The following is a 26,206-nucleotide window of genomic DNA, read 5'->3' on the forward strand; positions in this document are numbered from 1 at the left end:
GCAGTAGGGTAGAGTTACCTTATCTCAAGGGGGCCGTCTAAGTCACTTGCCCCACCGCCCCCTTGACACTGATACACTGATAGAGCAAACTTTATAAGGACAGAGTTTAAAGGGAAATCGGCTTGCCTGCAGTGATCACTGGAACATCAGTGCACCGTCCCGCCATCCATTGGATCTGTTGGACATACTGAAGTGGTGTTTACCTCTAACGCACAAGTCCCCTGTCTTCCCAGCAGCGACAAATTCCTTTTCTCCATTTGCACTACCTGTTAATCCTCTTTGATATACTATTTGGGAATCATCTGTATCACTGTAGCTGCCACCCGAATTCCGCAAACACTGTGCGTCTGAAAACGGATGATCTCCAGAGGGCTTGAAACTGCAAAGACTAGTCTGGAACTAACAACACATTCTGACGCAAGATTTACTTCCTTTAATATTGAACCCTAGGCTGACATTGGACAATCAAAGCAGCGGGGGCAGAGGGGATGAGTCGGCGACCCCGGGCTCCCGGCGGACTTGGCAGAGCGTTTGCCGCGGGGCGCCGACTGTCCCAAACGTCAGAACTTCACGAGAAGGAAGTAGAAGTCAGTAAAACAGTGTGAGAGAGCCCTGGCCCCCCGTTTGGTGGTCTGACGGCGCCCCTGCTGCCTGGGGGTCCCTCTGTGGCGTGGGGTGGGCATCACCACCTCGACGGAAGATGCTCCACCACTTGAATGGTCCACCTACAACCCAGCTATCACCACTTCTACGCTTTCCACATTGAGATGCCAAGAAACAAGGCAAAAGACATGTCTGCTCCAGGGAAAGTCCACAGAAAAGGGACGGACGGCTCCCTCACGAAATACTGGGCAAAAGATTCCGAGACGCAAGAGGCCCAAGGAGGGGACACCCCTCGGAGGATAACGAGGCACCAGTCTCCCGTGACGAACAAGATAGGCCGGTCTCACAGGCAATGCTATCGCAGTTCATGGGGGAGCTGGTCGAGAAGATCACAGCAGCAGGACAGAAGCAAATGGACAAGTTGTGAGAAGACCTGGCGGAAGGCATAAGAGAAATCAAAAGGGACATCAACAAGGTGGAAGAGAGAGTGGACACTAATAAGCGGGCCATCCAAGAATTGACAAAGCATGCTAGGAAGGTCGACAATTTGCTGGAAACCCTGGCTGTGGCCACACAAAACCTGGAGCTGCAGGCGGAGGGTTTGGAGAACAGGTCAAGAAGGGCGAATATTAGAGTTAAATCCCTACCCGAGGACATTCCAGATCAAGACCTGTCCCGAACACTAATAGGGATATTTGCAGGTCTATTAAGTTCGGACTCTGACGCAGAGATGCAATTTGACAGAGTTGACAGAGTGGGCCCCCCAAGACAGGAGCAAGGATCAAGGCCGTGGGACATGTTGGTGGCTTTTCATAATTATGCAGCAAAGGAGAAGGTTCTGGAAATGGCTAGAAGAGCCACGAGCATTACCTACAACGGCCACAAAATTTTCCTCTACGGGGATCTGGCGCAGATGACGCCAATCAAGAGGCAGCGGATGGGCCCAGTATTGTCATATTTGCTATCTCAGCAAATCCGCTACAGATGGTCCCACCCGTTCGGTCTGACCTTTGTTTGGCAGGCCTCCCGCCGCAAGATCACAACCTGCGACCAGGGGATGGCCCTGTTGGGTCTGGAGGAACAGACCCCAGCACCCCTGGAGGTGGCGGGGACGTAGGCAGTGGGTCGCAAACCATGGGAATGGTCTACGGTCAGGCCCAAACGAGCGAGCAAGAGCGGGGGGGGCCTCGCGCCCAGGAAAGCTTGCAACAACCCTGATGTTGAAGCCCCGGCGGCGGCAAGCCGACCCCCAAACGGATCTTGAGGATCCTAAGAAGAGGCTTGTGGCCGAGGTCTGATCCCGGGGAGGGCGCCAGCCACAGACATAGTGTAATTGGTTGCGTTTGGTTCATTAGAGGCAGTAATGAGCAGCAGGGAGGGGGGGGGGGGGGGAGTCCTGGGGTTTTGGAACGGGATTGGGAAATCCTGCGTGGGTTTATTCTGGGTCAGTTAATGAGTCTGGCTCTCGGTTGGATAACACGAGGGGGGGCGTGGTGCCAGCCGGATTCACCTGGAAAGGGGCAGGAGGGGGTTGGGAGGTAGATTGGGGGAAGGGGGGGAGGGAGGATCCAAGGTCCAAGTGGGGGAGCTCTGCCAGCGGGTCACAGAATCGAAACCCAAGTTTAGGACCAGTTGACTGGGGGGCAGTGCCCGCACAAGGGCTAAAACGGAGCCTCACTAGCTCTTCAGATGGCTAGCATGGATCCTTTAAAGTTGCTTTCATTAAATGTGAACGAGCTTAATTCACCGATTAAAAGGAAGAAGTTGGAGAGGTTTCTTGGGAGGGAACAACCCCATGTAATAACCCTGCAGGAGACCCATGTCCATACTAAAGACATGCACAGGATAAAATTCCGGGGGTACTCAAGAGTGCTTCAGGCCACACAAGCAAGCTAAAAGGGGGGAGTGTTGGTTACGCTGAAGGATGGTCACGACCTGGCCATTAGGGACATGCAGAAGGACAATCCGGGGAAGTACCTGGCGGTGATCCTGGAAGGGAGGGCCGAGTCCTTCACGGTAGCTACACTGTATGCACCCAATCAGGCCCAGGACTCCTTTATACAAAATATTCTTACCCGGCTAGGGTAATTTGCCAAGGCTCATATCCTGCTTACGGGAGACTTTAATTTAGCCTGCGACCCCTCGAAGGACAGAAGATCTAACTCATGGGACACGCAGGGGGGACCATCCGGAGACCTGTTCAAGAAGATGCAGGATTTGGCTTTGGTGGATGCATGGCGGGAACTCCACGGTGATGAGGACGGCTACACCTTCTATTCTCACGCACACAGGTCACACTCACGTATTGATTACGTTTGGCTTTCAAAACCTCTGCTGGGGAGAGCCATAGCTTTGGATTAGGGGCAATCGCCCTTGCAGACCACGCTACACTTACCCTTTCGATAGCTAGACCAAAGGGACCCCCAGGGATATGGAAATGGAGATACCCGGTATCGTTTTTCAAGGATCCAACTCTGGTTAAAGAATTAGAGGGGGAAGTAGTAGAATATGCCAACCACAATAACTGGGATGATATGGCCCCACAGCTTTGGTGGGATGCCCTCAAGGCGACAATCAGAGGGAGGATTATAGCTATCAAGGCCAGAAGGGAACGGGAGTTGAGATTGGAGGAACAACAGCTAGAAGTCAGACTCAAAGACATCATGGCCCCTATGGGCAGTAAAATGTCAGCAGCAACCAAAAGGGAATACAGGGCTGTCAGAGGGCAGTTGAACCTAATACAATCAAGGGCGGCCGAGCCAAATCTCTGGCTGTGTCAAAGGTACTATATTAAAGCTAACAAAACGGATCGGCTTCTGGCCAGAAAGCTAAGGAAGGAGGCAGGCGACAAGACCGAAGTCCTTTTCTTCCCCTCCAATTCTCTTCCCCCTCCCTCCCCTCCTCCATTCATTCACTTTCCTCCCTCGAATCTCCCAATTTCCCCCCAAGCTCGTAATCTAGGTGTTCTTTTTGATTCCTCTCTCACCTTCTCTCAACAAATTTCACTCACCTCCCGCACCTGCAGATACCACCTCTACAATATATGCAAAATCCTTTCCTCCCTCACATTCCACGCCACCAAACTCCTAATTTCCTCTCTCATCTTCTCCCGCCTCTTCTACTGCTCTTCTCTAATCTTTGGACTTCCCGGTTCTCAACTTGCCCCTCTTAAATCCATATACCACTCTGCTGTTCGTACCCTCTGTCTCCTTACCTCCCGTGACTCCATCTCTTCCTCACTCTCGTACCTTGGCTGGCTACCTTTCCACTCACACCTAATTCCACTTTCTCTGCCTTGTCTTCAAATCCCTCTATGTCCTTGCTCCTCCTTATCTCTCCTCCCTTCTCTCCTTCTACTCCCCATCCCGCCCCCTTCGCTCCGCTGACCATTTCCTCCTCACTGTTCCTCCTTCCCCCTGTGCTTCCTCCCGTTTCCGCTCATTCCAACTCCTTGCACCTATGCACTGGAACTTACTCCCTCTTACAAACTGCTCTACTACGACCTTCGCCTCATTTCGCACTTCCCTTAAATCCCTCCTCCTCCATTCTCCCCCTTGAAAACGTCCCCTATCACCTGATTCCTCTCTCCCCGTTCCTACTCCTCTCCCTTCCTCTTCAACTTTCCCTCGCCCTGTCCAACTCCCTCTCCTCCCCCACGTCTTCCCTTTCTACCCCATCTCAGTTAATTGGCTTTGAGTCATTGACTGCCTGCACATGTACATACCCAGTCGGCCTTATTTGATCAATTTGATTAATTGCCTTGGAGTCATTGATTGCCTGTACATGTACCTACCTAGCTGCCCTTAGTTGAGTAATTGCCTTGGAGTCATTGATTACCTACACACGTACTGGTTACTAATATGGTATTCTAGATAGGCCACCACTATACAACGATGTATCTACCAGCCATCTACACAACCCTACTGAGGACTATCCTACACTTACTCATCATGCCGGATGTTAACGTACTTAATCCCTTGCCACCTTTGATGTCTGTAGTATACTTGAATGACAACTCCCCTGACCTATATTTACGTCCTAGCTACGAGCCCCTTGAGACAGCCACCGTGATATCTCACCCATGTGATACACCTAGTAGAAACCTTAGACTCCTTGCAAGACTATCTAAACTGCCTGAACCCCTCCGCAGATCTCTGCCCTCTACCAACATTAAAACAAACCTCAAGCAGGTCTGTAAACCCAGCCATACTAGACGACCCTCACAACCTAATTCCTATATTTGCCTAACCCAGAACAATAAGTCAAAAACACCCAATATGTCCACTATTTTACCCCCTCAAGCCACAGAGGTCACTAAGACCCCAACGATTGTCGGAACACTCCTTAACGTGAGATCGCTTGTCGCCCATGCCCTAGACATTGCCGACATAAATACAGAAGGCAACCTTGACTTTCTCGCTATCACAGAGACCTGGCTACACAATGCAGCAGGACCTTCACTCATGCTAGCTATCCCTGATGGCTACACGATAGTTAGACATGACCGAGAAGGTGCTAGAGGTGGCGGCATCGCTATAATCTCTAAAACAAGCCTCTCACTCAGATTAGTACCCACCCAATCGATTCAATCTTGTGAGACCCTATCTGCCAAACTTCAACTAAATAATAATCAAACACTTATCATTCACCTTTTATATAGACTCCCTGGCCCTCTAGGCACCTTTGAAGAGGATCTCCATAACTTACTTACAAACAATCTCAAACCTTGCTCTCAAGCAATCCTTCTTGGGGACTTTAACTTAGGTCTCCATGACACCTCAGACACCAACGCTACATTGGTAGCCAACACCATTCACGCACTTGGCCTAACTCAGAGTTGACAAACCTACGCACCTGAAGGGAAGAACATTAAACTGGATAGCTGACTGCAACTGTACAGCCACTATTTCATCTATAATGCCCTTACCCTGGACAGACCATTCCCTGGTGTCCTTTAACCTAGCTACTGCCAGACCTAACCCTACGGCCCTTCCACTAGCGCCACCTTGCCTAACCAGAAATAAAAAATGTATCACTGTAGAGAAAGTGATCCCAGCTATATTACCGACCCTTAACGCTCTATCAGCTAATCTAAACCCTAGCATCCTAGTGCAAGAATTTAATACTATCATGCTCACCACCCTAGATAAAGTGGCTCCTCTCAAACTTAGACCAAGCAAACCAAAAGCTCATCTAAACAAATGGTTTACTCCACAGCTAAGAGATTTATGCATTCTGAAAAGAAAGAGTGAAACCACCTGGAGGCTCTGCCCATCAGTCGATAACAAAGCCAAACTATCCACACTTTCCTCACTTTACAAAAAAGAAGTTTGCCAGGCAAAATGTAACTCATATGATGACCGTATAGCTAAATCTAATTCCAGCATGAAAGAGCTTTTTTCCATTTTAAAGGAACTCGAGTCTCCCATGGCCATTCAGGACACTTGTACTAAGGACAAACCTTGGTGCACGGATATCCAGCAAGCCCTAGCAAATAAAATTATCACACTCCAAAATAAAATCCAGCACAAAAAAGAAGTACTTAAAATTCAGGATTCGCCTAAAATGCCTCACATCAATAACCCACTGGCGCACAGCAATACCTTCCACTTCTCCAAAATGACCACCTTGGAAGTAGAAAAAGTTATCCTGTCGCTTAAACCATCAAACTGTAAAGGTGACATTTGCCCAGCACAGCTAATAAAAGACGCTGCCAGAGAATTATCTCCCTTTATCACCAAATTGATTAACGCCTCCTTCGCCTCAGGCACCATCCCTGCCAACCTTAAACAGTCCTGGGTACTCACCCTCCTTAAAAAACAGACTTTAGATCCCCTCATCCCCACTAATTACCGCCGTTTATTACTACAGTACCGTTTCTTCTTAAGATTCTGGACAAAGCCGCATACAACCAAATTCAAAAGCACCTAGAATTACATAACCTATTAGGCGAAAGGCAATCGGGCTTCCGTCCCCTACACGGAACAGAAACGGCCCTCATTGACTTAAAGTCTCAAATTGATGAGCTGAGAGACAAAGGGAGAACAGTACTCCCACTACTCCTGGACCGCCTACTACTCCTGGACCTCTCAGCTGCCTTTGATTTGGTGGATCACAAAGTCCTCTGCAGTCACCTGGACTCCGCCGCCCATTTCTCCTCGGAAGCCATTGGATGGATCAAGTCATTCTTGAGCGAGAGAACGATGAGTCTTCTCCCCCTCGGCAGCGGCAGATCCCACCCCTATCTCATGTGGTGTTCCCCAGGGCTCTTGTGTATCCCCAACTCTATACAATATCTTCACAAAGCCCCTGTTTGATGATCTGGACCATCTTGGTATCACCTACACTAATTATGCAGATGATACACAGATCCTCCTCCCGCTTTCTGGGGATCATGCTAAAGACACGGAATTGGTGAACAAGGTATACCTTATCATCCAGGTATGGATGGCCACTCACGGCCTCTGTCTAAACGATGATAAGACAGAGTTGATTATCCTGGGTACCCAAGCCAATATCAAAAAACTAGGTCAGATATTCTCCTCATTCAACATAGACGGGAACATCATCCAAGTGTCTAAGGATGTAAAAACCCTGGGATTCTATCTTGATTCTACACTATCACTTGACAAACAGCTAAAATCCCTTGCCTCCTCCACGGCCTACACATGCAAACTGCTAAGAGCCGGTAAACCATTCCTTTCCAATAAGAGTTGCCTAATCCTGGCCAGAGCCTTAATTCTCTCCAGAATTGATTATTGTAATGCTCTATACTCTGGAGCCAATAAAAAAAATAACCCAAAGACTACAAACATTACAAAATAAGGCCTTGAGAGCAGCACTAGGCATTAATAAAAGATCCCATATCTCTTCCGCCAGATTCCATTACAACTGGTTGACCACGGAGAACAAAATAAAACTGAAGATGCTATCCCTGACCCATAAAGCCCTTAATAACTCTGCCCCTAGTTACCTGACTAACAAATTCCACAGGAGAACAACCAGAGTTGTCAATTCTAATTGCTTGACAATACCGAACTTTAGACTCACTACTATTAGAGGAAATAGCTTCCCGGTAAAGGCTGCTAAAACCTGGAACTCACTACCACAAGACCTTAGAGCTGACCTGCCCTACCTTTGTTTCAGGAAAAAAGTCATTCAATTCCTTATCCTGACTGACCTCAGTTGACCGGTGTTACCTACCTCCTACTGGTATTAACCACTAGACCCTTCACTCTAGACAGCTGTTACTCTGATTGACCTACTCGAACCTGTATATTCGAACTTGTATATTCTGTAATTATTTGTGTGACCTTATTGTATCTTCTAATGTACACTGCGCTATGTTGTAACCTTGTAAGTTTCGCACTCTCTTGCCATTGCGCACTGCTACCCCTGGGTCTGGCGCGCACAAAAAATGAATAAAACAAACAAACAAACAAACAATTGCTCTTTGCACTGTTTTGTTGAATGATTCAAGATGTAAATTTTGCTCCCATTGTTAAGTGTTATTGGTTTTTTGTAATCTGTTGTTCCATTGTACAGCGCCTTGGTGTAAAGCACTCTATAAATAAATCAATCAATCAATCAATCAAAATAAAAGGGGAGGGTGGGGTCCTCTACACTAAGAACTCGGATATAGAGGGGGAATTTCGCAAATTCTATACTGACCTCTATAGGTTAGGCAACCCCACATCAGCGGATCAGGAGGCCTATCTAAATGAAACAGTCTGTCGACAGATTTCGCAGGATGAAAGGGAGGCTCTGGAGGCCGAGATTACCACCGACGAAGTTCGAAGGGTAATTAATAACCTACCCTCCATTAAAGCCCCTGGCCCGGATGGGTTTGTATCTGAATTCTACAAGACACATAAAGAAATCTTAATTCCCATCCTTACCAAATTATTTAATTGTATAGGGTCCATTGGGGTACTCCCTAACTCTATGAACGAATCCAAAGTGATCCTGAATCACAAGAAGGGCAAAGACCTGACCGAGTGTGGGTTCTACCGCCCAATTGCTTTGATAAATGTGGATGCAAAAATTCATACCCAAGTTCCCGCCAATCGCCTAGAGGCAATCCTTCCTAAATTAATTCACCACAATCAGTCGGGTTTTATTAGAGGCAGGCAAACTTCTGATAATATTAGACGATTGGCCCACCTGATCGAAAAGACACAGAGAAGGAATATCCCGGCCCTACTGTTAGCGATCGATATTGAGAAGGCATTTGATCGAGTTGAATGGGATATCTGTTAACTGCTATGAGCAAGATGGGTTTTGGCCCAGGATTCATCACCCGAGTTAAGGCAAATTACCAGAATCCATTAATTCGACTAGCAATAAATGGGCAAATCTCAGCCCCGTTGCAGGTGGGAAGAGGCACAAAACAGGGATGCCCAATGTCACCCCTCCTCTATGCGCTTCACCTAGAACCGTTCCTCACGGCAGTAAGAGCTGCCGGAGATATAGAAGGGGTCCTGTTCGGAGGTAATGTCCACAAGGTGGCGGCCTTGCTGACGACATGATTCTGTCGCTTACTCACCCGGTCACCTCCTTGCGGGCAGTAGCTAGGGAATTGGATAGGTTTGGCCAGGTGGTGGGGCTAAAAATCAACGTTCACAAATCCGAAGTGTTACCTCTCTCTCTGACACCCAGAGCCAAGCAAGACCCCAAGAGGGCCTATAGGTACAGATGGGTCGACACCTCGCTAAAGTATCTGGGTTTCTGATGTTTGTTAATCTGCTTAGAATCACATGCTGTGCATAGTCCGACATCCAGTGGTCACTGCAGAGTATTGCATTTTGTTTTTCGTAGTCGAAAAGGGGATGTCGACAAGGCGTGTCTGTAACACTATCCCTATATATATACACCCACAATCCCTCACGCATCGAGGTCCCGCTCCTCCTCGTCTGTGCCCAGCCCCGACGAGCTCGGCTCACGCCCTGCTTATGGGGAGGAACACCCCGGTGACATTGACAAACATTGACAAACACAGAAAACACAAACATAAGCACACAACCCATGCCACGTCTTCGTCGAAGACGAAGACAGCCCTAGCGCCAACAGAGACGCCGGGCCTACCGGCGACCTCCACCGACCGTAAGGGTCGCAAGCCCTCCCCGCCACCGCAGCCACGACTAGCGACTGGGCTACCTGCAGACAAGGGCGCTACCACCAAAACATCGGGCGACGCGCCTCGTAAGAGTGCTTTCGTCGTCAAAAAAGACTCGGCACTGCCCAGCACGACACCAGTCGAACCCTCGACGGAGAAACTAATCGTTGAGAGATTGGCAAGTATAGTTTCTAAGGACGGCCAGAAACGGACGGCTATCGCTGTCCACACCTGCACTGGTAAGAGGGGTCAATCCCAGAATTGAAAAATTGTTTACTCCCTCTCATGCAGACCCATTATACATTAGGGGTCATTCAATTCCGGATTCCTTGGTGGTAACTACCACAAGGAAAAGAGCAGGGGTTCCGCTGTCAACCAGCGAAGCACCCCCAGACAAAGAAGGAAAGAAGCTCTATGCCCTGGGTAAAAGAATTACAGCCTCTGCAGCTTTTTCAACCAGAATTCCCAATAATAATACACTACTGGCAAGTTATGCTGATGCCCAATGGGGAAAATTACGGCAAGACCTCGAGGAAGTCCCTGAGCCCTTAAGAACTCGCTTATTGGCCACAGTAACAGAAGGAACTCTGGTTAACCAGAGCATCATTAAAAATACTCTTGATGCTGCAGAAACGGCTGGCCATTCTTTAGTGCAGGGAATTCTTCTGAAGCGTCATGTCTGGGCCTGGCTCTGCAATTCCTGTTTCAAGCCAGAAACCCAGGCGTCACTCATTAATAAACCAATAGAGGAGTCTAACCTCTTTGGGAAGGCAGTGGACTATGCACTAGAGACTGCGAAGGAGTTCGACTCCCTCAAGACCTTAGACCAAATCTCAAGGCCTCCCAATAAGCGAGGATTCGGCAACAAACACTTTTTTTGAGGCCAACGCCAACAACAACAACAACAGCAGCAACAACAGCAGCACACTGCAGGCAACTGGTCCTCTACTCAGGGAACCAGTGGCCAGTACACGCAAAGAGGACAGCGCCGTGGCAAGGGCAGAGGTCGGGGCCCCACTCCCAGAGGTTCCCCGGCTACTAACACCAAATGACCCAAAGATTCGGGTCCCCTCCCATGCATCACCGGTCGGGGGCCGGTTAAAATCTTTCCTACCAGCATGGGAGGGAATAACATCAGACCGATGGGATTGTCAACTATAGCCCACGGGTACTGTATATAATTCAGTCGGTCCCCCACGTACAGACCCCGAAGGGGACGACGCCTGTCACCGGAACACCTCACCATTCTTCTTCAAGAAGTGGAACTACTGCTACTAAAAGGAGCAATAGTGGTCATGCCTCTATCACAGGTAACAGAAGGTATTTATTCAGTGTACTTCCTTAACCATGCGCCCTCTACCTTTTGGAAGTAATCCCCCTACTTTCACAGGGAGATTACATGAAAACACTGGACATGAAAGATGCATACTTTCATATGTTGATGTTGCCAGCGCACAGAAAATACCTCCGGTTCATGATAGAGGGCAAACACTACCAGTTCAGAGTGCTACCCTTCGGCATAGCGTCAGTGCCGAGGGTATTCACGAAAGTACTGGCAGTGGCAGCGGCCCACCTGCGCAGGTTGCCCATCCCAGTATACCCTTACCTCGACGATTGGCTCATAACAGGGGATTCTTACGAAACATGCTTCTCAAATACCCAAAAGACTGTAGACCTTTTGTTCCAACTGGGCTTCTCCATCAACGAGAAGAAGTCCAGCCTAGACCCCAGCCAGATCAAACAATTCCTAGGGGCTCTAATTCGAACAAGGGACGTCCTCGTCTTCCCCTCCAACGAGAGGGTCCAAAATATGCTGTTTCAGATCCCTCAATATGCGGCCGGTCGAAAGGTGACGGTGCGCAAAGCAATGCGTTTGCTAGGAATTATGGCATCATGTATATATTTGGTACCTCACGCGCGACTGCGCATGCGCCCAATGCAAGAGTGGCTCAACAGCCAGTGGTGTCAGCCAGCGGACAATGGTACGATCTAGTGGTGGTCTCGCAGGCCTTGGTTCTCTCGCTACGGTGGTGGTCGAAGGAAAGCCTTGTAATAGGGAAACCACTCACCACCCCTGCAGTGGAGGCCACTCTAACCGCAGACGCATCCCTCACAGGATGGGGGGCTCACCTGTCCGATCAGACTGCACACAGAGATTGGACTCCGAGTGTAGCGTCCAAACACATAAACTTGCTGGAACTGCTAGCAGTCTTTAAAGCACTGAAGGCTTTCCAGGCACACCTGCAAGGGAAGACAGTGATGGTCCTCACAGACAGCACCACAGCCATGTACTATCTGAACAAGCAAGGGGGCCCTCACTCTCCAGGACTGTCCATGCTGTCCCAGAAGATCTGGAAGTGGGCTCTCAAACACAACATGTACCAGGGGAACTCAATCTGCTGGCAGACAAACTTAGCAGAGACTTCCCTCTGCCCGCAGAGTACGAATGGCGGTTACAAGAAGACATCGTCTTCGACGTTTTCACACAATGGGGATTCCCAGAAATAGATTTGTTCGCAACTCTGGAGAACTCCCAATGCCAAGATTACGCCTCCAAGTACCCCCAGAACCAATCCAAGGGGAACGGTCTATCAATACCATGGTCAGGGAAATTTGTTTACGCTTTTCCCCCCCGACTCCCCTTCTCAACAAGATAGTGCACAAGATGCACCAGGAACCAGTTACCACGATACTAGTGGCCCCTATGTGGGGACTAGAACTACCAACGGCAGCCATGGTCCGCTCACTTGATGGAAATGTCTCTATCTCCTCGAGTGAAACTTCCCTACTTCCCTACCCGTACAACATGCTGTCACAGGACAAGGGCAGAACACTACACCCATGCCCACAGACCCTGAACTTAGCAGCCTGGCTCCTGAGGTCATAGAATTTGGACATTTACAACTCCCTTAAAGATGCATGGACATTCTTAGGGAGGCTAAAAAACTTAACACTTGTTACTGCTATTCCAGCAAATGGAAAAGATTTGTCATCTGGTGTAGAGATAAGAGCATCAACCCAGTTGACTGCTCTCCCACACAGATTGTTCTTTACCTGACTCACTTATTAGACTCAGGTTTGGTCTTTAATTCCATTAAAGTTCATCTAGCTGCACTTTCCGCATACACCACTTCTCAACACAAAGTGTCATGGTGGAAAGTCCCAGTTATTAAGGTCTTCAGGGAGGGAGTAAAGAGAATATACCCTCCTATAGCTAACCCAGCTCCCGGATGGGACCTAAATGTGGTACTTACCAGGTTTATGGGCTCACCCTTTGAACCCATGCACCAAGCATCCCTTAAGAACCTCACTCTTAAAACTGTTTTCTTAATAGCTATCACCTCCATTAGGAGAGTGAGTGAACTACAAGCGCTCTCTATACTAGACCCCTTTGTAATAGTTCACAAGGATAAGGTGGTTCTACGCACACATCCTAGGTTTGCACCAAAATTCATTTCTAAATTCCATGTCAACCAATCAATAGAACTACCAACGTTCTTTCAGAACCCTTCAAATTTGGGAGAAAAGAGCCTGCATACACTAGATGTGCGCAGGGCTGTCATGTTTTATATGGAAAGAACTAGACCTCTGAGAAAGACTAATGAGTTCTTTGTCTCGGTGGCAGCAGGAAGAGAAGGAGATGCAGTTTCAAAATCCACTATATCTAGATGGATTGTCCAATGCATCACTCTCTGTTACACTCTTGCTAAGAGAGAACTACCCTTCAAGCCAAGAGCACATTCTACTCGAGGCACTGGGGCTTCAATAGCATTCATTGCAAATGTCCTTCTGGAGTCCATTTGCAAAGCGGCAACCTGGAGTTCTGTACACACCTTTACAAAACACTACTGTCTAGATGTCAACTCTAGATCTGATTCCCAGGTGGGGCAAGCAGTGTTAAGACACCTTTTATCTACTGTTCCTTCTCACAACCCACCTCCAACTCCGGGTACTGCTTGCTAGTCTATGCATAGCATGTGATTCTAAGCAGATTAACAAACTTCAGAAGACAATGCATTACTTACCGTAAAAGCATTTCTGATGGTTGTATCTGCTTAGATTCAAATGCGCCCACCCTTCCTCCCCGCTCGGATGGAAGGAACATAGACATCCTTATCTTTCTCTCTTTTCTGTACTCACTCACGTCTAATAGGCTCCCTCAGGGCAGAAAAAATACAAACAGAGGGACCTTGACGCGTGAGGGATTGTGGGTACACCGCACGTTACTATAGGGATAGTGTTACAGACACGCCTTGTCGACGTCCCCTTTTCGACTACGAAAAACAAAATGCAATACTCCGCAGTGACCACTGGATGTCGGACTATGCACAGCATGTGAATCTAAGCAGATACAACCATCAGAAATGCTTTTACGGTAAGTAATGCATTGTCATTCAATTGACTAAGGTCATTGGGGACTTCTATAAGGAAAATTATCCTCGGCTTCTTCAGAAGATTAATTCCAAACTGGTGGACTGGGGACCCCTCGAGATTTCTTGGCTGGGTCGAATTAATGCCTTGAAGATGACGATCTTGCCCCTGCTCCTATATAATTTTTCAGCGCTCCCCGTCCCAGTCCCGACGACCTTCTTCAAGGCCATCCAGAGACTAGTCAATCGTTTTATCTGGAAGGGTAAACGCCCGAGGGTGTCGGCCTCCCTCATGAAAGTGATTCCAGCCCGGGGGGGGGGGGGGCGCTGGTGGGGATGCCAAACCTTAGAGTTTACTATCTGGTGGCTCAGATCTGTGTTATTAGGGATTGGCAAAGGAATAACAGAGGGAAAGTGTGGAGACCGATGGATAGGGCGGTGGCGGGAGGGAATCTAGAGAGGGCTCTGTGGTTGCCAAGGCCGGATAGACCTTCCCAAATGTACTGCAGTGTTATAACAGCGACTACAGGTGAGGCTTGGGACCAAGCTGTGAAAAGGGCAAACACTACTTCTTTCCCATCTCCGTATACTCCCCTGTATGGTAATCCACAATTTACTCCAGCAATTACCTATGCGTGGGCTTTCGGCCCTTGGTTCCAAGGGGGTTGCCGGATCGTGCGGGACATGTTGGTTGGAGTCGAAGTTAAACATTTTGAGCAGTGCAAGAAAGACTTTGGTATATGGGAGAAGCAGAGGTTTTCTGACCTCCAGTTTAGGCATTGGGTTTCCCAGCCGGAGGTCAAGCAGGGTGGGTCTCGTCCTCTAACCATGTTCGAAAAGTATCTAGACACAGACACGGGCGACAAGGGTGTTTTGGCTTCCATTTATAAATTGATCAAAATGGGGGAAACCCTGCCACCCAGAAATGATATGGTCAAATGGGAGCAGGACGTGGGGACAGCCATAGAGGAACAGGCATGGGTGAGGCTGTGGTCTCAGATCCCGAAACTCACAAGATCTATCCAGATCCGGGAGATGTGGCTGAAACTGATGCTACGGTGGCACCTAACTCCAGTCAAGCTAAATAAAATATACCCTAATGTCTCAAGGTGGTGCTGGAGGGAGTGCGGCGCAGTGGGCTCTTGGGCTCACATTTGGTGGAAATGTCCAAAAATTGACCAGTTCTGGACTCAGGTTCAGCAGGTGGTCGCCCAGGTGTTGGGAGTCAGGCTGGGTCAAAATAGAGGGCTTGACATACTGGGCCTCGAGGGGACTCTGGCATCCCTCGCTAACAAGGCGTACTGCAAGCTCTATGTGATGATGATGCTGTCAGCAGCCCAGGTCCTGGCACAAAAGTGAAAATCAAAGACCCCACCACTAGAACATGAATGGATTGCTAAAATCTGGTCGTTGGTGGTGCTGGAATGGTTCACCTACTCAATCCAAGGGGACCATTTGCGGTTCATCTCAGACTGGTCCAACTTGCTAACATACCTAAGAATGGGAGCCCGGCGAGCCTGGTGCCCCAAGGCCATGGAGCTACTGGGCATAATTAGCCCCCAGGATGAGTCGGACTTGTGAACACTATTGCAGCGATTCTCCTTAAGAAAGTAGCTTAACGAACTAACTAGCTAGCCCGGCCGGCCAATCATGCAATGTGTTACTATTTTGTTTGTATATGTTTAAGAGCCTTCAAAGGACATTTTGGATGGGGGGGTGAGGTGGCCTGGGGGGGGTTGTTGGGCAATGGGGCATTGTTTGTTTGTCTTTGTTCTCTAAAAAGCTTTAATAAAAACTTATTGGGGAAAAAAACATGTCTGAAAATGGGGGCCATCTAACATGTTCCATGACTCATCATGGAATGTATGTACTCACAAGGGGTGTGTATGGCCCTCTTTTTTAGTCGGGGGGGGGGCTGTGTCATGAGGGTATATAACAGTATTTTGTAACACAAGGACATAGGCTACCCCACCTGTATGGCACTTGCCGGTAGTGTGATATCGCAGTAAAGACTATGGCATTGGTCTTTGCATAAAACACAGTACACCAATATGCATTCTTGTATGTGACAATTTATTTTTCAATTAATGATTAATGGTCATTACAATTTGATTAATTTTTTAGGACCTACGAGCCCTTGCACTGTTGCTCTCTGTACACACGCCAAAGCAGCTTAACCCAGCTCTGATTTCCACTCTGCAAGAACTTCTTAACAAATGCAAGACTTGCCAACAGCAAAGGAGTTTATTGCAAGAGCAAGAAGCCAAAGACAAGAAAACAAAAGGTTTGGTCTTTTTCGTTACATACTTTAAATTGTTTTTTTCAAGCTGTTAACTAACCACATCTTTTTTAGTAGCCACTTAATTTGAAAGACATTTTCTTTTGGCAAACTTTTAAACTAGTTTAGACTGGGATCTTAAAAAAAAAGGACTGTCTGGGAAGAAAAAGGAAGCCCACGAGACCATTAAAGGGTGTGACGAACATGGAACGCTGATGGCCTGGTACTCGCTCATCTAGTGCCCCCCTCCCCTCCATTTCACCCCATCACCCGGGATGAGATGCCTTGGTCAGGTGAAATGGAAAAAGTAGCAGGATGATTTAAGAGAAGGAAGCTGATAACCGTGCCTCGGCTAAGGCGCTGTTGAGGCAAAGGAGGGTCTATGGCATTTACGGCCCTTGGAGCCAACTCAAAGCCATGAGGGAGAGTCGAGAGCGCTAGACAGAGCTAGACGTACGGAAGCCATGTGGCTTCTGCTGCCTGACGCCGACGCTTTTGAACAAGACCACCTCTTGTGAGGAGGGATTTATCTCATGAACAAGACAACCAACCTAAACTTTTAAAGTGACAAACACTGAAACCCGCTAGCCATGATTGATAAAGGCGAGTGTTATCACCCAAACACGTGTCTCAGAAAGGGCATTTTTGAATACAATATTTTCTGCAAAACTACTAATTGTGGCTCGTGATTGACCTTTGGCGCTATACCACCAGTGGAGTAGGGTTCTGTTTTTTGAGCCCTAATTACGGATCCCTACATCAACTTTGTACTACGCTGGGGATCATCAACCTTGTACTACGCTGGTTCAAGTCCTACATCGCCAAACTCCAGCAGTTTGGTCAAATGGATTCCTCTAGATCGCCAATGCTACCCGTCACCTGTAGAGTCCCGACGGGTTTGATCCTCTCCCAGTGATCTTCAATCTATACATGTATCCGCTGGGAGCCCTCCTAGCCACACACAAAATCCACATCCATCAATACGCAGACGACACACAGCTATACCTCAAGATCGACTCCATCAAGGACATCCATAGGCTCAAAACCTGCCTTTCGCTAATCAAGTCTTGTATGTCCAGTGCATACTTGAAGCTCAACCCCTCCAAGACCGAATTCCTACTCCTCACCAACAACACCGAACACCCAGACATACAGACCTGGCTATCAACCATTAACTTTGAGGGCTTCATATCAGAGCTCAGCTCCTGTACCAAGTCCCTTGGGTCCCACATCAACAAAAACCTCTCCTTCAAGACACACAAAGCTAAGAAAACTAGGACAGCTTGGTATCAGCTCTCCCTCCTGCGGAAAGTCAATCCCTTCCTCCCTCAGGACAGCTTTAGATCCACAGTTCCAGCACTAGTCCTATCCCACCTGGATGGTGGCAATGCACTCCTCGTAGGCTTCCCCTCGTCCTCACTTGTGCCCCTTCTGTGTGCTACACGCGGCTACATGCCTCATCAAGGGTTATTGCAGATATGGCCACATCACCCCGTCCTCATTGATCTTCAGTGGTGCCTACTGCATGCACGAATCACCTTCAAGTCTTGCTGCATCATCTATAAGGCAGTTGCCCTCAAGTCACCCAGATAACTTGTGGAGAAACTCGGCATCCCCGGCGGACAGCGCACCATCGCAAACCAGGACACGTGCGCACTTGAAATCCGCTGCTGCAAAAAGGAATGGACCAGACAACACACCGCCTATGCCCCAAGACTATGGAACCTCCTCCCAGTCCGCATCAGACTCGCCCCCACACTCCTACAATTCAGAAAAGAATTCAAGACGCACCTTTTCAAGGAATCTCACCACCTCAATACCTAGGAAATCACACCGCCCTTCGCGCCGTCTGACTCGCTAGATGCCGGCCGCCCCTCTGCTCCCCACTTCCCGGTACATATGTACCCCTCCTCTGTGCCCGCTGTATCCTACACCCGCTATATATCTGTTCTGTTGTTACCTCTGAAAAGCAATCCGTTATGCAGCTGTACTGTTGTATACCTCTGTAAAGCACTCCAGTGCTTCTCTAAGCCAGGTCCACGCTTAATACATTTCATAATAATAATGGTAATACCATTTAAGAAATCCTGGCCCCCATATTGGCGAAGATTGTTTAATGCTATTCTCGAGGGGAATGGCTTCCCCAGTCATTTCTTAGATCTATTATTTAAGGGAAAGATACTAAGAATTGTGCTTCTGAAGGCCGATTATCATTGTTAAATATGGACAGGAAGTTATTTACAAAGCAGTTAGCCACCTGACTGAACCTAGTATTGCTGAGTTTGATCCATTTAGATCAAGTGCGTTTTGTTTTAGAACACCATGGTGCAGATAAACTCAGGAAAGCGATTAACCTGATAAATTATGCAGAGGAGGTAGAGGGGGTAATCATTTCCCTATATGCCAAAAGGCTTTTGATCGGGTGGAGTGGCAATTTCTGGAGGGGGTGATTGCAGCATTAGTGCCAAACTGGAGGAGGTTGTTAGGAGAAGTATACTCTGAGCCGACAGGTATGGTAAGGGTCAACTGGATAGTTTCAAGTACATTGAAACTATGCAGAGAGGTGCTTCACACTCTTCTTTGGTTTGCCCTTATGATGGAGCCCTTGGCAGATAGAATTTGTTAAATAGAGGGTATATAATTTGGTTTTGGAACTGTGCCAGTCACCACCATAGTGGTCTTAAAGTTCTGGGTCCTTACCCTAGAGGGGTAGAGGAGGGGAAAAGATAGGGGGAAAGGGGAATTGGATGGAGAAAAGGTGAGCAAAGTGTAAACAAGGTGGTGTACCAAAACAAAAGGCAAGGCAAAACAGGGTATAATGAGCATGTGAGTAGGGTTGTATGTTGTAGCTGAATGGCCTTTTGTTAGAAAAAGGAAGTGTCCATCAGGAGAGAGAGATGGAACCTTATTGGCAGCCTCATTTTAGGAGGTTGGGTATAGCTTGGGTGTGTTGAGAAATGTGTTAATACTAGTTATGGATGCATGATGGTCTTGAGATGTGCTCATTTGTTCCACTCTCCATTGATGGTGGTACATTTGCTATGAGTAATCCCACATGGACACAGATGTAACCGGGCCAAGCATTAGCTTATGTTTTGAAAGCATACAGGGAGTACAAACCGGGAGATAAGATAAAAGAGCTATCCCACCTAGCATCAAAAACATAGACCTCAGGTGCAGAGAAAGAAGCAATAATATATGCCTCTTGAGGCACTGGATTCTTTAGTTTTATTGAATTGTCTTTCAAAACAACTGCAAAAGTTGACGATTGTCATATCAGCATTACTTTGGTGCAGAAGTCAGTTATTTGAAGGAATAGCTACACAGTAAGTGCATTCCGGTCAAGCAGTAGATTTTACCAGATAACGGAGATAAGGCTGCCTATACATATGGTTGGATTGAAATTGAAAACAATACACTCTGGTATTATGTGTGTTGGAAGTACAGCAGAAAGAAATATAGTAGACATATATAATATAGATAGAGCTTTATTGAATATAAATAATTGTCTGGTAAGGGAGTGCCAAGAGGAAGTTATACATATTGTGCAACTAGCTGGGGTACCTGACATTGCACGTGTCCTGATCGAGTGGTGTCTCATGCGCCCTGGAGGATCTTGCTCTTGTCCTCTTGTTGGCAAGTCTTGCTTCAGTTCGCTCTGGTGTCTCATGTGCCCTGGAGGATGTTGCTCTTGTCCTCAGTTCGGCAAGTCATGCTGTTGTTTGTTGTTGTGTTTGAAAAGCACTTGATATTGATTTTCACTTTGCATCAGATGGAGCGGTTTGTTTTTGTGCGGCATGTTTCACTTACTCAGTGGCTTCAGCACATTTGAGAAAATGTCCAAGAAATATTGATTGATTGTGCTCTCTTCTCGTCAATGAACTTAATTAAGTAAACTGTAACCTTGCCATTTCCCAGATTTGGAGTGGCATGATAAAATGTTTTTTTTGTAAATTCCCTTTAAAAATACTTTATTAAACACTTTCGAACTGTATACAGTAGTAATACATTTTAAAGGAGTACCCATGTTGCCTCCTTCTAGTACCTACTGTAGTGAATCGGGGTGAGCATCAGTAAATGAGGGTGTCTATGGAGTGAATTTTTTGCATTCAAACATAGACTACAATCTTGCCCCGGACAAATGAGGAATCCATGCAAAATTTGGTAGTGGGTTCAATGGTGTGGATTTGTGTAGCCGGACAAACATACACACATACATTTTGCGTTATATATAAAGATAGTATCCGAAACAAACCACCCAATGATTAGAGAAAGTATCAACAGAGGAATGTTACTGTAAATAGTAATTGTGAAGTTAATAGGATTGTGAGGGGAGGGTCAGAACGTAGGTGTTGTGGTGTCAGAGAAAACATTAGCTACTTACTGAAGGCAATATGCAGGTAGGGTGTGAGGGCCGGCTTCTGTGGGTCGTTCAACAACTATCTAGCAGGTGGAGTGGCTGGGAAATTGGACTAGAGCTGTTAGATGAACAGCCATGACTTGATGGCGTTTTTAAATTGGGGGTACTGGTGTATGGTTCTAATCTCTTTGGGGAGAGAGTTGCATAGTTGTGGTGCAAGAGTTGAAAAGGATGCTCCTCCCAATTTAGGTGGGCACCACCAAAGTCTTGACAGAAGCTGATAAGAGGTTTAAATTGGGATTGTATCTGTTGAGTTCTGCCTGCATAAATGTTGGTCTTTTTCCTTGAATTGCTTTGAAAGCTATGCAAAGCCTTTTAAACGCGTTTCTCCTACATACAAGTAGCCAATGTAAATACTGAAGTGCTGGTGAGATGTGATCTCTGTAGCCCAGGCGCAGTAAGATCTGTGCTGCTGAATTCTAGACTCCAGAGTCTAGCAATAGGGTACACTGGGGCACCTAGGCTATTACAGTAGTCTAATCTGGCAGTTACTATTGATATAATTTTGCATTTCAGTGGATTGCATTCTCCCATAGATTCCTCAATTTGATAGACACCTATCCAGCGCCACCTGCTCAGAGAATTTTCGACTAGAGGAGTAGTGCCGATCAACATCGCCATCATCGACGACTCCCTCGTATACGGCCACGCCATTCCTCGATCAGACGTGACATTGAGCGTCCTATGAAAGGTTGTACTATGCCCCCTGTACCTCAGTTCCGTTTTTCCACACCCTCAGCACTCAATTCAAAGCACACTCGATTTCGATCGAATTACTGCATCAGTATGTCGGGGCCTAAATCCTAGTGATTCAAATGTTGCAAGGTCTGCAACTCCAAAATGTCCCTCATTGACCCACATGTTATTTGTGTGTGGTGTTCCAGAGTAGAGCATGACACTGAGCAATGTGGTTCCTGCCTTTAAATGAACCCAAAAGCAGTGAGGGAATGCTCAGTCCAAATCCCAGGCAAAGTCGCTCCCACACTCATCGGAGCCTGAAAAACATCATGAGGGTCGTCGTCATAAATGCTCCCACTCTCGGAGTGAATCATACCACTCCTTGTCATCGCACAAGAAAAAGCACAGACTGGATTCCGACTTGTCGGACGGTAAGTGTAAGTCGTACCCTACAAAGGGTGCGTCTAGGAAGGGAGTGGGAGGATTTTAAATCTGAAATCCTTAAGGTATTTGAGAAGGCCGATGCCGCTGGCCGATCAAGCTCCAACTGCGCCCGGTCTATCTGGCACAAATAGGAGGGTGCCCAATTCCATTTAAGTTAACACCGATGGGGTATCCGTTGCTTGATTTTATGGTGGACCAGGCAGGGTTGCTTCAGGTACTGGAGGGTCTCCATGATGCCAAAGGACTGGACACATCTCCAGATGTGGAGCTCCAGCAGCTCAACCCTTATGCGCACCCAAATTTGCATTACCACAAGGTGGTCGAGAAAGGTCATCGTGGCCTTGTGACTCAGTGCTCAGTCGTAGCCGAGTCACAGTATGACCTGACCGACATCCTTTACCGCAGGCTGCAAACCGAACGGGCTTTGCCCTTCAATGCAGCGATAACTGACCCGGATATTGCCTTGTGGCAGTGCCCGTGATCGATGCTGGCAGTCGACACAGAGCACACAAACAAACTTAACCCGGCGAGAGGTGACCTGCCATTTCTGACATCCGACACGAACACGGAGGGCTTAGTTGTACCGGACGCAACAGTCTCGTCAAGGCCCTCGACATCGACGTCAAACCTTCCAACTGGCACAGTGGAAAAAAAGGTCTTTGCCTCCGGTCAAATCACCCAAATGCCTATTGTGCCTTCTCCAACTTCTCACACATTCTCTGGAGTACTGTGTCAGAGGTATTACGCATGTCTGTGTATTTGAGCGGGTCAAGGGTTTTCCCAAATATCCAAGCAAAATTGCTCAACTTGCCCTTCGATGGGGAGCATCTTTTTGGACCCAAGGCAGACGAGTGCAGCAACAACCTCCATGCCAAGCTTATTCCTTCGGTACCAGAGGAAGGCAGTACATGAAGTACTCCACTTTTTGTAGACACGCGCAAGCGTCCCAAGCCAAACGGGGGCAGTGAATATTCCCACGGCCGCGTAGAGGTCAAAGCAGTCGGCGGCTGCAGACACATTGACTGACAGACCTCCACCCGTCAGCCATAGCGGTAGCTGCAGGAAGAGCTGGAGACAATCCCAGCCAACGAGGTAGGTTTGGGTTGGTACTCCCAGTACTACTTGGTTCCCAAGAAGGGGGGTGCTCTCCATCCCATCCTGGACCTCAGAGACTTGAATGAATATCTGAGGAAATACAAATTTAGTATGGTGATGTTGAGAGAAATTCTTCAGGCTCTACAGTTCAAAGACTGTCTGGTGTCGCTAGATCTTCAGAACGCCTATTGGGGACACAACTACCATTTCCAGGTGCTCCCATTTGGCTTGACCTTTGCACCCGGGTCTTTACCAAGATGTTGGCGATAGAAGCAGCCCACCTCAGGAGAGCGGGCATCTTTGTGTTCCTGTACTTAGACGATTGGCTTGTCCGAGCACGGTCACCAGAACAAGTTTCGAGTCATCTCGAGGACATCTGCTTACAGCTGCACGACTTGTGGTTTAGCCCCGAACTTAGAAATCCCTCACCTAATAGGCACAGAAACTCCAGTTCATCGGAGCAGTCTGGGACACGCGGGAAGGGAAGGTCTTTCCTCCCGAGAAGAGTCACCAACGTCGCATACATGGTCAGTCTTTTCCAGACCTCCAGCAGTCTGCCGGCATGGGCTTTCTTGCGATTACTGGGCTTCATGTTATCCTGTATGTTACTGGTGCCGCAGGCGAGACTCTGAATGCCTGAGATCCCTTCATTGGCCAGTGGTCGCAGTACCACGGCCAGATGTCAGATGTGCTCCAGGTGTCCAGGTCAGTGGCAAATGACCTCACCTGGTGGAGAGTCAATTCAAACAGGTTGGTGGGAGACAGTTGTGGGCGCTATTGTCGAATGTGCAAGTGGTCACGGATGCCTCGCTGCAGGGCTGGGGAGTCCATTGCGGCACACTACAAATCAGCGGTCATTGGTCTCAGGAAGAGAAAAGTTGCTGCATCAATCTGCTGGAGCGCAGGCAGTCAGACAGACGCTGGCTGCTTTTGCGCCTCCACTACAGGGGAAGCATGTCCTAATATTACCTGACAACACAGTAACCATGCATTACCTCAACAAGCGGGGAAGTGTGGGATCACTACCCTTGTACAGGAAGGCCATGCAGCTATGGCTCTGGATGCTGGAGACAATATGGCTCATCTAACAGGGGATTCCCACAAGTAGGAGCTAAGCCCAGAGGTCACTACAGAGATCTTCACCAAGTGGGGCACCCGGACGGTGGATCTGTTTGTTAAGGTGAACAACACAAAATGCAAGCAGTTCTGTTTGAGGGAATTTCCCTACAGGGCGGCTTTGGGGGGTGCATTTTTTAGTAGAGTGGGTCTACATCTGCCATTATGCATTCCCACCGATACTGGTCGTCCCTTGCACTCTCAGGAGGTTACAGGGATTCAGAGTGCACCTGACCCTGATCACCCCAGATGGGGCGAGGAGGATGTGGTACCAGGATCTCCTGGAGCTGGCTGTATGCCCACGTCTCTGGTTTGCTCAGAGACGGGACCTCTTGTCTAAGTCGGAAGGCAGTGTTCTGCACCCAAACCAGGATCCCCTCAATCTGCATGCGTGGCTATTAAGAGGATGAGGTTCAGTGACTGGGACCTCGATGAAGAGGTACTGTAGGTGCTGTTGGCTGCACGCAGACCTTCCACTTGTGTAGGTGGAGAACGTTTGTGACCTGGTGAAAGGGATGGTCCCAATGTCGTATCCTACTTCATCAGTGATGGAGTTTCTGTTTGCCCTAGCAAATCAGGTTTGCAAATGGGCAAGGTGAAGGGGTATCTGGTGGTTCTGTCCATTTTTAAGAGGACGTCAGAGCAGGGTTCTTTCTCTACCATTCCTGTGGTGGCGCAGTTTTTGAAAGGTCTTGTTTATTGCTTTCCTACTTTGCCTTTTGTAGTCCCAGAATGGGACCTGAATGTAGTCCTAACGTTTCTGATGGCAGCTCCATTTGAGCCCTTGCATTCTGCTCCCTTCAGACTAGTCACATTGAAAACAGATCACGCCCTCTAGAAGGGTCAGTGAATTGCATTGCAGGCACTCTCTAGCAGGGCCTCTTTCCTCAAAGTCTTTAAAGAAAAGGTCTCCCTGAAGGTGCGCCCGAAATATCTGCTGAAGGTGGTTTTGCAATTGCATATGGTTCAAAGTATAGACCTTCCAGCTTTTTCCCCTCTGCCCCATCCTTCGAAGGACGGGGAGAGGCTCCACAGGTTGAATACCAAGAGGGTGTTGAGCTTTTACCTGGCAAGGATTGGCTCAATCAGGAAGAATGTCCAGCTAGTGGTTTGTCGCTTTTTCACACTCCAGTTTGGTGGCAAGCAGTCACTAAACAAACCATCTCACGGTGGATAGTGCTGTGCATTGCTGAATGTTGTCAATCCGTGTGGCAAGGAGGCTCCAGCAGAGCTTAGGGCCCACTCTACCAGAGGGGTGACTGCTTCTTCTGGTCTTCAGAGGGGAGTACCGGTCAGAGACGTACTCTTACTCTTACGTCCCCTCCCCTTTCCTCCATACTGCGTGGGGTGTCCCTCGCTAGGGACGGGAGACAGAACCTTTTTCGCCAGAAAAAACCTTCTTCCCCATTAAATTTAGAAGCGTGCAGGGGCACGGCCCTGGGAGCATGCGCTCCCCTCACTCTGCCCCCGGCGCCACTCCTCCGTCCCCTTTTCCACGTCGACGGGAACGGGCCGATACCACCAGCGCTCCTGGGTATGGCTTCGGGCATGTAATACCACACGCTCTTCCCGGGATACTTTCTTCTGTCTTTTTGGTCTACTTTTATCATTCAGGTACTCTGTCCTCTGGCGCCACGCTCCTCCCCAGCACATGTCGACTTTAGCGGGCTTCAGCAGGTGTCCAGCCTGCAAGGGGCTCTTCCCTACATCAGATCCCCACGCTTTTTTCCTCTACTGCCTTAGCCCTGACCACAGATGAAAGGGTTGCACTACATGCAACACACTTTCTTCGTGTGCTTTGAAGTAGGTGGAGGGTGCTCGAGAAGTCATCTCCAGAGGACTTGAAGCAAGGCCCAAGAGAGGGCCGCTCGTTTCCAGCGCACCCCGCAAGAGCGACTCCTTTCCAAGGCAACGCCCAGATGGGAAGCACCTCTCAGGTTCTCGCACCAGCACGGGTACCCAGGCAAATTCAGCTACCGGCCACCAGGCCGAGGGGTCTTTAGATCCTTCCAGAGACAGTGCTGAGGGGCCGCAAGGTTCTTTTACCCTGTGTACACCCGAGGGGCTATGCCCTTTTGTACTGGCGT

General features: G+C 48.3%; 1 protein-coding gene across 1 annotated transcript in view; it reads left to right on the plus strand.

The window, feature by feature from the left end:
- Positions 1-26,206, plus strand: part of USP34 (ubiquitin specific peptidase 34) — a 3,618,222-nt gene that overhangs the window by 3,532,483 nt on the left and 59,533 nt on the right. The window contains exon 78 of the mRNA XM_069608012.1: positions 16,213-16,372. Coding sequence (XP_069464113.1) covers positions 16,213-16,372 — 160 coding nt within the window. The remainder of the gene's footprint in view (positions 1-16,212; positions 16,373-26,206) is intronic.

Source organism: Ambystoma mexicanum, chromosome 4q (assembly GCF_040938575.1).
Source record: "Ambystoma mexicanum isolate Mex_15411 chromosome 4q, UKY_AmexF1_1, whole genome shotgun sequence".
Lineage (NCBI taxonomy): Eukaryota > Metazoa > Chordata > Amphibia > Caudata > Ambystomatidae > Ambystoma > Ambystoma mexicanum.